The 13,352-nt window shown below is 41.8% G+C and overlaps 1 protein-coding gene across 2 annotated transcripts in view; it reads left to right on the top strand.

The window, feature by feature from the left end:
- CAMTA1 (calmodulin binding transcription activator 1) overlaps positions 1 to 13,352 on the top strand; it is a 1,029,661-nt gene that overhangs the window by 997,771 nt on the left and 18,538 nt on the right. For both annotated transcript variants that reach the window (XM_027770647.1, XM_027770648.1), the window contains 8 exons: positions 103 to 299; positions 688 to 766; positions 1,752 to 2,067; positions 2,468 to 2,988; positions 7,876 to 8,063; positions 8,552 to 8,798; positions 9,831 to 9,902; positions 12,186 to 12,206. In XM_027770647.1, coding sequence (XP_027626448.1) covers positions 103 to 299; positions 688 to 766; positions 1,752 to 2,067; positions 2,468 to 2,988; positions 7,876 to 8,063; positions 8,552 to 8,798; positions 9,831 to 9,902; positions 12,186 to 12,206 — 1,641 coding nt within the window. The remainder of the gene's footprint in view (positions 1 to 102; positions 300 to 687; positions 767 to 1,751; positions 2,068 to 2,467; positions 2,989 to 7,875; positions 8,064 to 8,551; positions 8,799 to 9,830; positions 9,903 to 12,185; positions 12,207 to 13,352) is intronic.

Genomic DNA, 13,352 nt, shown 5'->3' with positions numbered 1-13,352 from the left:
CAGTAATAATAATAATAATAATAATAATAATAATGTTTTAAAATGCTGACTTGGCAAAAGACCTTTAATCCCCAGATCATAACATGTACCTTTTCATGGTAGTGTGCTTCTGGTACTGGGACCTTGGGGAGCTGCTTTGAGAGTCGTGTGGTCGTCGTATGTGAGAAGATGATGAGCCGAGCTTGCTGGGCAAAGTCCAAGCATTTAATCCATTCAAAGACTTTCCGTGGAATGACCCTCTTACACCTGGCTGCTGCCCAGGGTTACGCCACCCTCATCCAGACCCTCATCAAATGGCGGTAAGGCTGTGTGCAGAGGGCGGGCAGCCATCCTCACTCACCCACATGTAGCTTCTTCTCAGGCATTGCCACTAGTGGAGAGAAGTCTGGCCATTCAGTAAGGTTTATATCCTGGGGCAAAGGGCTTTCTCTAAGGATAGTTTCCAAGGAATTTTTATGAACTATGGTCCAAGAAATACTAAAGTGAGATACCAACCGAATGTTGGGCTTTCTATTTCTCTTGAGCTTCTAGCCAAATAAGAAGTCCAAACTACCCTAGAAATCTAGGACTCTACTTTGTTATCTCTGGGGTCTAAGTTAGATACCCAGTTGAGGGTTTTATAATACCCTTGTTTTTCCTCTCAACGTTGACTGATCGTGTGATGATTTCTGATGCTGTCCCTTACAGTACAAAGCATGCAGACAGCATCGATTTGGAACTGGAAGTTGACCCCTTGAATGTGGACCACTTCTCCTGTACTCCTCTGGTAAGGATTCAGCTTGTTTAGTCCCCCAACCATTTTGCTAGTTTGGTACAAGGACATGCTGGTTCCCATTGTTATCCCTCATTGAGATGTGACATTTATCAAAGATAGTTTTTTTTAGAGAGATTTTTGCTATAGGGCACGTGTGCTCACCAGAGAGACTGTGAGAGGGAAAGTGAGAAATCACCGTACAGTGGGGATGGTCACTTTGCAGTCCCTTCTCCTCTGTTCCCTTCTGGGGATCTTGGGCATGTGTGCACCCATGCCTGGCATGAATTTCAAGCTGATCTGTGGTTGATGATGTGAGAGCCCAGCACCTTAACCACTACGCTGCTTGCCCCATCAGAGAGACTTTTATTTTTTTAGAGAGCTTTTGCTATAAGGCATGTGTGCTTGCCAGAGAGATAGTGAGAAATTACCTCCTGGGGGGATGGCCACACCACAATCCCTTCTCCTCCAGTCTCTTCTTCGGATTTTGGGCACGTATGCACATGCAACTGGCATGAGTTTAAAGCTCCCAGGTCTGGGACTGAAACTGTGGTCAACCATGTGGGAGTCCAGCAATGTTATCATTATGCCATCTGCTGATCCCATACTTTTGTTTGTTTTAGAGAGATTTTTGCTATAGGTATATGCACTAGTCAGAGAGACAGAGAGACAGAAGGTGAGAAATCATGACCCAAGGGTATGACCACGCTGCAGTCCCCTCTCCTCCACTCTCTCGGGATTTTGAGCATCCACGCATATGCACCAGGTATGAGTTTTAAGCCACTGGGTCTGGGACTCAAACCACAGTCGACTACATGGGAGTCTAGCAATGTAACCATTATGCCACCTGCTAGTCCCAAGATGCTTTGTAGTGGGCCTCTTGAATGGCCCTTTTGAGATTGTCAGCAAGGACCAGTTTGCCAGGAGACAGCAATGGGAAAAGTAAAATATGGTTTTAACTTCTTACTGAGAAAGCTTACTTTGGCTTGCTGCCTTTTAGATGTGGGCCTGTGCCCTAGGACACCTGGAAGCTGCCGTTGTGCTGTACAAGTGGGACCGTCGGGCCATCTCTATCCCTGACTCTCTAGGAAGACTGCCTTTGGGAATTGCCAGGTCAAGGGGTCATGTGAAATTAGCGGAGTGTCTGGAGCACCTGCAGAGGGATGAGCAGGCACAGCTGGGACAGAACCCCAGAATCCACTGTTCTCCAAGTGAAGAGTCTAATACGGACAGCTGGATGGCCCAGTGGCACAGTGAAGCCATTAACTCCCCAGAAATACCCAAAGGAGTCACAGTTATTGCAAGTACCAATCCAGGTAAGAATTCAGAACCATTGCATCTCTGAACTCAGCAGACCTCCCATTTGCTTTCATGCAGCTACCCTCAGAAAAGTCTGTAAGATATTCACATACTATTAAGGGTTTTATTTTTTTTTAATGTTTCTTATTTTTCTTTAAGAATTCATAGTGCTCCTACCTCCTCCAAAAAATTCATAGAAAATAGCAAAACTTCTATGTTCCTACAAGAAATAAAAAAAAATTAGAGAAAGATTAATCTGAATACGATATATGCTTCTGGGGAATATTTAAATATTAGAGACAAGTTTTGAGTTCCGGCTTTGCACTTTGTGTCTCTCAGGCATAGAGAAAGTGTTAATTCTTTAGGATTCCTACTTTGATCGCCTGTCCTGACTATCCTTTCTACTGTACTTTTCAGAGCTGAGAAGACCTCGGTCTGAACCCTCTAATTACTACAGCAGTGAGAGCCACAAAGATTATCCGGCTCCCAAAAAGCATAAATTGAACCCTGAGTACTTCCAGGCAAGGCAGGAGAAGCTGCTTTCCACTGCACTGAGTCTGGAACAGCCAAATATCAGGAAGCAAAGCCCTAGTTCTAAGCAATCTGCCCCTGAGACAATCAGCCCCAGTGAAGGAGTGAGGGACTACAGCCGGGAACTCTCCCCTCCCACTCCAGAGACTGCAGGATTCCAAGCCTCTGCATCTCAGCCTGTAGTAAAGTGGAATTCCAAAGATCTTTACATTGGTGTGTCTACAGTACAGGTGACTGGAAATCCGAAGGGGACCAGTATAGGAAAGGATGCAGCACCTTCACAGGTGCGTCCACGGGAACCAATGAGTGTCCTGATGATGGCTAACAGAGAAGTGAATACAGAGCTGGGGTCGTACCGTGATAGTACAGAGAGTGAGGAATGCTCACAGCCCATGGACGACATACAGGTGAGCACTGGGGAGGTAAGCCTGCAGCGTCTGCACTGTCAGCATTGCCTTCGTCTCTGTAGTGTGTCCGAAGGCCATCTAATTCTCTCCCTAAGGAAGGGTTAGAAGCCTGGTCTTACACAGCGTAGGAATGTTGAAGTATCGTCTTTCCTTGGGCCTGCATTTTCATGCAGTGAATCAGGCCTGCATACCAGACTCAGGGCTCAGCAAAGCTTTCTTTGTACACCTTCTGAGAGCTCACTCATGGCCCCACAATAAGTCAGTCTTCTGCTTCCTCCTTGTATCCAGCATGACTTATTTGACTGTTTTAAGTACTTGTTAAAATAGATTCAGGCCCTAAAAATGGAACAGTAAGCTTGTGGAAAGAATTTTAATTATCCCATAGCCTAATGGTTAAGGAAACCGTATCCCACATGGCTGACCCCAGTTCAAATCCCAGCCCCAGCCATTTGAAAAACATGCTTGGCATGTGTGTGCATGCCCACAATACTGACAGGACGGAGAATACTGATAGGAGGAAAAGGGATTACAGCATGACCATGCCCCATTGGGGGATGCTTCCTCTGTCTCTGTCTCTCTCATGGCAAATGCTCATGCCCTATGGCAATGAAGAAAAAGAATTTGATGACTTAAGTGACTTTGATCACTAACACAGCCTTTATTTATTTATTTATTTATTTATTTATCTATCTTTTGAGAGTTTTTTGCTATAGGGTACGTACAATCGCCAGAAAGACAGAGACAGAGAGACAGAAAGCAAGAAATCATCCCCCAGGGGGGATGGCCACACCACAATCCCTTCTCCTCCATTCTCCTCTCAGGATCTCGGGCACACGCACACACGCGCCCAGCATGAGTTTAAGCCACCAGGTCCAGGACTCGAACCATGGTCAACTACATGGGAGTCCAGCGACATAGCCATTATGCCAACTGCTGGTCCCCACAGCCATCATTTAACCATTGTAATGGACATATATGACATGCAGCTCTCATGATGTGCAGTGAAATATCCCTAAATATCCCTGATAATTGACTGCTCGTATAATAAATCTGGAAAACACTGAATCCTTTTTGGGCATTAAAATTGTAGGTTAAGAGAATATGCACTGAAGTAAATGTCATCCAAGACTTTTAAGCAAATTCCATTACTTAAAATACATAGTATTTTAAGGCCTAAAAGGGCAACCTAGAAATATGTTTAGCTCCCTCTCTTTCTAACTTCCCAGTGATATAACCCAAAACAAATGTAAAAGGAAAAAACTCGACTGGAAATTAAGCAGCCTGCAAAAGTGATTCACCTAGACGGAGGTGCAGAGAGATCTCATCCCTTGGCCAGCATACTAGGGAGAGATCTGATTGCTGAGGCACTCCTGTTCACTGCATCCCTGGGACCCTTCCTGCCAGCCCTCTGTTGTTTAGCAGTAGATAAGGAGTTTGCACACTCACAAGTGTGCTTCTGTTCCTGGTGGGTGGTAGGGAGGCCCCACTACTAATCTGCCAACCACCGCAACCAAGGGGAAGCCTGCAGAGAGAAATTAAAGAATGGTTTAGACAAGAGGCTGGCAGATGTCTTCTGGAAAGGGCCAGGGAGTGAATGTGTTTAGGCATCGCGAACCATACAGACTTTATCATCTCTACTTAGTGTGACCTAGCAGCACAAAAAGCAGCCTTAGCCAACATTCCATGAGTGAGCGTGACCATATGCAGGATAACTTTATTTACACAGACAAGGGCCTGGCTGGTTTGACCTAACATGCTTTGTCAGACGCTGTTTCAGACAATTCCTGATGGAACCACACAGATATCAGCACTGAGTGGTCTGGAACTATACGAGGGATGGCTTCACAACATTCTTGGAAAATACATTTTAAGAAAAAGCTATGCATGGATTTTAGATGATTTTGCACCAAAATAAACTTGAACTATAATTTTATCTTTCATAGAGTTATTGAAGTCCTTTCATATTTATAAATATAGACATCTGTCAGTAAATCAGACTGGGCTGAAAATCAGCAACACAAGTGAGAGAAACCAAGTTGGGCATTGGATCTGTGCTTCCAGCAGAACTTTCTACACCGAGGGGCATGTTCTAGATCTGCACTGCTTACTGTGGTATTGAGCACTTGAAGTGTGCCTGATGCAAGTTAGCAACTGAATCTCAGTTTTATTGACATTTAAATAGCCGTTGGCTAGCACAAGCTCTAAATAGTTGCCTGTGGCTGAAACAGTTGATGCAGGAAATAGAAGATAACCTTAAAAAAATCTACTGTATATTTTTACTGAGCCTTGAAAGACTATTTTGCAAAATCTGTGAAATAAACAGCAGTCTAAAGAAGTAGTTTAGCCAAATGAAAATATAACTATGAACATTAATGAAATAAGGGCCATCAGGTGGCATGGAGGTTAAGGCACTGAATCTGACATAGCCACTGCACAGTTTAATTCCCGGACCTGGCAGCGTGAGAATCATGCTGGGTGCCTGTACAACATGCCCAAAATCCTGAGAGCAGAATAGAGAAGAAGGGATTGCGGGGTGGCCATCCTCCCTCAGGGTGATTCTCACTTTTCCTCTCTCCTTCGCTGTCTCTCTCTGGTAAGAGCATATGCCTATAGCAAACTAAAAAAAAGAAAGAAAGGGAAATTAATGAAATAATTTAAGACATGGCAAGACAGTTCAAGGAGGGGTGAACAGTCAAAGCAGTAAAACTGATATGTCTACATATTCATCAATATGGCTACATGTAAAAGACAAGAGTTAGGAAAGCGATTCTCTGAACAGAAGAATCATGTTTAAACAATAAGCTACAGCTAAAATTGCCAATTATTTTAACAAAACCAGGGAGGTAGAGAATTGAAGACAAAGGGTATTAAAGCAGCTCTGTTTTTCAGGGAAGATCATAGATGTTGTTCCACTTGTGATATGAATACGTAAGTATAGGCTGAACTACGCATGTGAGAAAATGACAAATTAATAGTGTATAAACAAGCTACACGTTTTCTAAGTCATGAAGGGGAGAAAAGAGAATTTGGCCCATATGGAAAAGGTTCAGGGATGGTAACAAAGGAAAAAGTTGCAACAAAAATAATAAAGAGAAGACCTAGTATTGTAGAGATATTCTCAAACATGATTCATTGACTCCTTGGTAAGTAATTGTATTCTAACACATATTCTTGGATTGAGTAAAAAAAAAGAAAGCAACATCTATGCCGCTTGTTAGAGACACAAGTAAATTGAAATGAAACGATAAAAATTCAGTGAAGAGTAAAGCTATAATAAACAAAGGAGTACAAGAAAAAAAGATAAAAGTACAATTCAAGGCAGAGAGGATGTAGATATTATTTATCAAGAAGATGTGATGGTTGTGAGCTGCTGTGTACCTGGCAACATGACCTCCAAATAGTGAAGCAAGAACCAGTAAAGACAAAGAAATGTGAAATGTGGAACCCTGATCACAGTATGATACTAACAGACTTGCCTCAGAGTTTGTCAGATCATGTAGACCTTGAAAGGATCTGAAAAATTTAACAGTATAATTAGGTGTTCAATTTTGTGTGTATATTTTATATATATGATATGCTTAATATGTTATATGTTTATATAGATTTACATAGATTTATGTAAAAAACACACTGGGATATATATATATATATATATATATATATATATATACACATATAGTATATATGTATATATGAAATCATCCTTTTAAATTATCCAAGACACACTGTGAAAATGGCTCATATACTAGGACACAAAAATAATTTGAATAAAAACCTAAAGCTACACTCTTTATTTATTTTAGATTTTTTTTTTTTTGTAAGTCAGGTGTACTTGCCAGAGACAGACATTAAGAGGGAAAATGAGAAATCACCCCCCTAGGTAGGATGGCCATGCTGCAATCCCTTTCTCCATTCTCCTCCTTGGATTTCGGGCATGTGCACTCAGTGTGTCCCAGCCACCAGGTCTGGGACTTGAAGTGTGATTGGCCTTGTGGGACCCAGCTCCTTTTACCTCTAAGCCACAAGGTCATCCCAAGGCTCTGTTGGGAGTGTATTTTTGTGCACAAGTGCAAGTAACCTAATTACATTGATTTAATTAAGAAAAATATTGTTCCCCCTGCATGACAAGAGCTACAGAGGTTCAGTCGCTTAATGATGTCATCAGAGACCCAAGGTGGTTTTGTAACTTTTTTCCGTTCTCTTTGACTTTCTTCTTCATACTTGTTGCTTCATGGTTATGGCTGCTCAAGCTTGTTGTAGTCAAGGCAGGAAGACAAGAAGAAGGGGACATGTTAGGTGGATCTGTACCTTTTCCTCAGGAAAGCAGAAGCTTTGCCCAAGCCCTCTTAGCAGAGTCATGCATGGTCTTACTGTCTGGAAGTGGGTCACGTCTCATCCTTTAAGTGCATGGGAAGGTGGGAGATCAAGAAGAGGATTAGTAATTGGCTCAGGGCAAGCATGATCTGTTCCCTGGGGTTTGGCATACTGCTGCTCTCTATAAGACTGGGGGCTCTCTAGGCAAGGCAGAGGGTGGGGTGGATATTGGTTACTCAGCTAGTAGATTGCCACACTAATATTACAACTTCCTCTAGAACTGCCCAATCATATCATTAACTGACTGATCCTAGCAGAGAGTGGAGAATAAGCACAAGCCAGAAGTTCTTCAAGACTTGACTAAAGGTTTTTGTCCAAACTATGATTTGGAAATCAGGTCTCAGGATCTTAGCATATTTGGTTGAATCATGTCATAACTTTAACAGTGATACTTGAGTGATTTAGATTGTGGTGTAAGCCTGCCTGACCCCCCTTATTTTATTTTATTTTTCTTTCCAAGGTGAGCAAGTAGTTCCTTTCTAACCTGCGTGATCTGTGAATTTCTGATTCCAGGTGAACATGATGACCTTGGCAGAACACATTATTGAAGCCACACCTGACCGAATCAAGCAGGAGAATTTTGTGCCCATGGAGTCCTCAGCGTTGGAAAGGACAGATCCCGCCAGCATTAGCAGTACCATGAGCTGGCTGGCCAGTTACCTAGCTGATGCCGAGCGTCTGCCAAGTGCTGCCCAGATCAGGTCAGTAAAATTCGGAGGTCATTCTCCAGGGTGAATTACTGGATTTAAGTGGAGATGGGGAGGCTCATGGTATTTGATGAACGTTACGTAATGTAAAGTTTGCCAAGGAAGGAAGAAGGCATGCGGATGAGTCCCATTGCCACTTTCAGGGCCCAGCAAATACCCTTACCTCTTCCATCATTATCCTTCCCAGGTCAGAGCAAATGAGATCATGTAGCATTGTATTTTCCCCCTTCGATTTAGCTGAAGTTTCATAAGGGCACAATAGTATACTTAGGGGGTTGATATTATAGTAGTACTAAACTCATCATAGATGCTGAGTATGAAGCAGAAGAACCAGTAAAGCACTACTGAGTGTGTTTAGCAACTTAACCGAACTGCATGAAGGCAGTAGCTTTTGGTGGATAGCCTCTTGTTTCCTTAGTTGCTAGGTGATGGATTGTGCCGTCAGGAATTCCTCTATCGCCCCCTTTTCTCCTCTGTTTCAGAAGTGCGTATAACGAGCCTCTAACCCCTTCTTCTAATACCAGCTTGAGCCCTGTTGGCTCTCCAGCCAGCGAAATCGCTTTTGAGAAACCTAACCTTCCCTCGGCAGCAGATTGGTCAGAATTCCTGAGCGCCTCCACCAGCGAGAAGGTGGAGAATGAATTTGCTCAGCTAACTCTGTCCGATCATGAACAGAGAGAACTCTACGAAGCAGCCAGGCTTGTCCAGACAGCCTTCCGGAAATATAAGGTAAAGTAGAGCCGAGTCTTGATATTGTGACCTTCTGACAATCAGGGAAGATAGGTAAAAGTCAGAATCATCCGTACTAAAACATACCATTTCTCTTTTTCTCTAGGCTTATAGCATTTTTACTTGAAATTATTGATTCTATCACTGAAATTACTAATACTTTTCAGCAGCCTTAGTAAAATAAAACTAAATAGTAGTGTGATACTTTTCACCATCGCAACTTACTGTTGGTAATGATAATGGATATGTATTATTTAGTTAATATAAAGAAAGTTGGCACTTCTGCCCCAAGGAATTTATGACTGAAGACAGGGTTTTTTTTTTTTAATATGTTTAAAAATAATTATTTATTTATTCATTCATTTATTTTAGTTTGATCAGCAAGAGACACAGAGAGAGAGAGAAGGAAAGTGAGAAAGCAAGCCACCAGGTCCAGGACTCGAACCGTGGTCAGCCATGTGGGAGTATCCAGCACCCCAACCACCATGCCACCTGCTGGTCCTGGAGACAAGGGTTTTCAGCTGGAGCCCTGGGGACTGATGTTAGGCAGCTCATGAGTCCCTTACATTTATATGATTAAGCTCCTGTATGTGCATGTTTGGTGAAGAGAGGATTCATAGCCTTCTGCAGACCCTCAAAGTAGTCTTTGATCCCTTCCCTCAATGATTTAAGAGCTCTTAATTATTGACCTAAAAGTAAAGTAGTCGAGGTAATCTTAGACTACTATATCTTAGTCGATATCTGGCAAGACAAATAATATGACACCTAATTTGTTAATATCTTTGAAATATTCTTTTTAAATTCTCAGCATCCAAGTATCAGTTTTATTTAGGAACAAGAACAGATGTTTATTCTGTAAACTCATTTTTCCTAATCCTTATTTATAATTCGTTTTCGATGCATTTTGGTAAAGTTGGTATCTTAGTCCGAGAAAGACACATTAACTGGATAATAATTCTGTTTAAGTTATTTAGAAGTTGGTATTTGTGGCAGTAAATCATTATTGACTCCTGCCCTCACTTTATCCTCAAGGGCCGACCCTTACGGGAACAGCAAGAAGTGGCCGCTGCCGTCATTCAGCGTTGTTACAGAAAATATAAACAGGTAAACCACAGTTTTGTGTCACCAGAGGAAGGTGTACCTCACCCAAGCACCACCAGGCTGCTAAGGATTCTAGTATGTGGTTTGGTTAGCGCCCCATCTGGTACCCGATGACAATGACTTTGTTTGGATTGTTCTCATTAGAAACCAGAGGAAAACAAAACAAAATTCTCTGCAGTTAAACTTGTGCATGAAAAAACATTTTTTTTTTAATGTTTTGGCCATAGTGCACATGTGCTCACCAGAGAGACAGTGAGAGGGAAAGTAAGAAATCACCCCTGGGGGAAATGGCCACACCACCATCCCTTCTCCACCATTCTCCTCTCAGGTTTTTGAGCACACACGCACACAAGCCCTGTGTGTTTCTTAAGCTGCTGGATGGGAACTCAGTCCTCAGTGTTGGCCAAGTGGGATCTAGCACCTTAACCACCTTTCTACCTGCTGCCCTCTGCCACAAAAGAACTTGTGTTTAAAATTTTGACCTTTTATTATCACCGACCTGAGATACTGATCTATTACAAAGATAGTTATTTGTGTTTAAAGAGAAGATCCATGTTCCAAAGTTTTTTTTTAACTCCATAATAAATAGAGTTTGATAAGGTGATTGGAGAAGGTAAATACTGACTCTTATCTTTGATAATGAATTATGTAACTTACGTAATCTTTGGCCATTTTTCTTTTAGCTTCTTTTTATCCATTTTAAAATAAAGAATTATAACAAGACTTTAAAAATCTTAAGAAGCTTGGGACATTTGAACTGCTTTTGTATTACTTAGTTATTCGATGTGAGAAGAATGTCAAAGTTCTCTTTTATACAGTGTTACTGATACGGCAGATGGGAAGGCACCTAGTATTTGTCAAGTGTCAGGTGTATCCTTGATCTTCTAGGCACATCATCTCCTTTACTCCTTATAATATTTTGAAATTTCATTTCCATTTGGAACCAGCAGTTACTGTAATGGCTATGTCGCTGGACTCCCATGTAGTCAACTGTGGTTCGAGTCCTGGACCCGGTGGCTTAAACTCACACTGGGCACATGTGCGTGTGCATGCCCAAGATCCCGAGAGGAGAATGGAGGAGAAGGGATTGTGGCATGGCCATCCCCCCTGGGGGGTGATTTCTTGCTTTCTGTCTCTGTCTCTCTCTTTTTAGCGAGTGCACACGCCCTGTAGCGAAAATCTCTCCAAAAAAAAGAAAAAAAAAGTTATAGCTCAGAGAAATTAAGTAAATATTAGATTTTTCTTACCATCAAAGTGGTTATAAAATATTAAAAATTGCCTAGACCAGCCAGTGATGTGGTAGCTCAGGGCTGGATCCCACATGGCCAACTACATGATTCAAGTCCCAGATCCAGCAGCTTGAAAATCACACCGGGTGTGTGTGTGTGCATGTCCCAAATCCTGAAAGTGGAGGAGAAGGGATTGCAGTGTGACGTTCCTCCATTGGAGGTGCTTTCTCAGTCTCCCCTTTGGATCTCTCTCCAGCTATCACATACACCCTCTGGCAAATTAAAAAAGTCCGTAATTGAATTTTGACTAGTTTACATGATCAAATTCAGTTTAGATTCTAGAACCTTTATTAGGTTGTACTTTAGATAGGTTTTACCTAAAGTATTTATTTTCATTTAAGGAATGCTAAATGCTAAGATGCGTAACAGTCATGTAGAAATTTGGCATTATACTGTCTTGTTAGGGTTTCCTTTAATTTCTGATATGGGTTGCCATTTTTTCAGGTATTTCTAGGATTGAGCCTTATGAATGGTGTGTGTGTGTGAGGCGAGGGGGTGAGGAGTCTTCAGCTAATAGCCAGTTGAGTTCATGATCCCAGAAAATGAAGGTTCATTGTGCAAACGCTGACACCACGGTACCAGCAGCTCTGCCAGGAGCTGTCCCAGTTTCTGTCTGGGGAGCAGATTTCATGTTAGCACAGGTGAGACGCAGGACCAAGCTTTTAAGTCTATGATGGCAACAGGTGTTTATCCCAGAATTTGAGTTTGTTTTTTTTTTTTAAATCCTGTCCACAACTAGGAAGATGGAAGGCATTGTTTTTTGAAATATTGACAGTTAGAAAAAATATTTTGGAAGATGGAAGGCATTATTTTTTGAAATATTGACAGCTATAAAACAAATATTTTTGAAGATGGAAGACATTAATATAGCCAAGGTTGGCTCTCTCTTTTTTGTTTTTTTTTTCCTTTCGGTTGGGAGTTTTACTGCTTCTGGTTTTTAATTTTATTATATTCCGCAATCTAACATTAATCTTGTATTTTCTGTTTCTCCCCCAAGCTGACATGGATAGCCTTGAAGGTAATGATACACCCAAGTCCTCTCACAAACCATTCCACCAGAGTCACAAACTTCACACCCATCACCAGCTACAAGGAGGGGCCATCACAATGGCACGATCATGAAACAGACATATTCCCCTTGCCAGGCCACCTAACCACAGTGCATCTGTCCTCGGAGCCACATGCTTGTTCAGTCGGAGCGGGTTTGGGCATTAATAGTAGTTGGACATTTTTTTGGCTAGTGATGGTACTTCCAGGCCAATTGTCATGAGCCCAGTGGCCTCTAAATAAATACCCCTTTTTCTCAGTGCGCCTCACTGTGCAGTATTTAGGCCAAGATGATGAAAACCAAGAAGCTCTGTAGGATACGGTCTTCTCATCTTAGATAAGATTTTCAAACCATACGTAAAGCAAATCAGATAAGACTAACGACGGTTCTTGCTGAATAACTGCTGTTTCTTGGACACTGAAAAAAGTCAGTGTCCTTCCTTCATTCCACTTCATACATCCAGACGTAGAGTTAGGCACGTGCAGGGATTTTTCTGAGGAGTATTTTTCCTTACAATGGTAAGTGGCCTTCTTGTAAGCAAAGGACTTCGTTGTGACTTCTGGTCCCCAAGGTCATACCCCGTTTTATTAAAAAATTTAGATGTAGCATTTTTAAGCCACGGATAGCTCGGTATCTTTAGTGTCTGAAGTCTGATATTTCGAAGCGTTCATTTTCCTGTGCCTTCATTTCTCACGTCAGCAGCTCAGCAGCTGCTCCTGAGCAGTCCCCAGCTCTGACAACCGCCCTGATTTCATTGTTTCACCGCTTTGTTAGTCTTATGAGTGTTAATCTTTGATTCAGATGACTTAAAGGTGTCAGCGTTTCATGATAAGCCTTGTATTTGGGACCTTGTAACTCAGTCAGAAACTTGTCATATGGAATGATAGTTAGCAACTGGATGCTGACTGCTAGGTTTGTAGATGGTGAGAATTGGGAGGCATGGAAAAGGTTAAAAGTGATTCGAAATTGGATAGTAAACTTTAATCTTAAAATAAACTTTTAAAATCTTACCTCCTAAACATGTTTGGAGACTCATAAATGTTTGCGTTTATTGCTATTAAAATTTTTTTTCTGAGATGGGCAAAATATTTTGATATTCTTGGCGGGGAGGAACAC

This window comes from Tupaia chinensis, unplaced genomic scaffold (genome assembly GCF_000334495.1).
Source record: "Tupaia chinensis unplaced genomic scaffold, TupChi_1.0 Scaffold000146_1, whole genome shotgun sequence".
Taxonomy (NCBI): Eukaryota; Metazoa; Chordata; class Mammalia; order Scandentia; family Tupaiidae; genus Tupaia; species Tupaia belangeri.
Note: the sequence above shows the minus strand (reverse complement) of the source record. Positions and strands in the feature narration are given on the sequence as shown.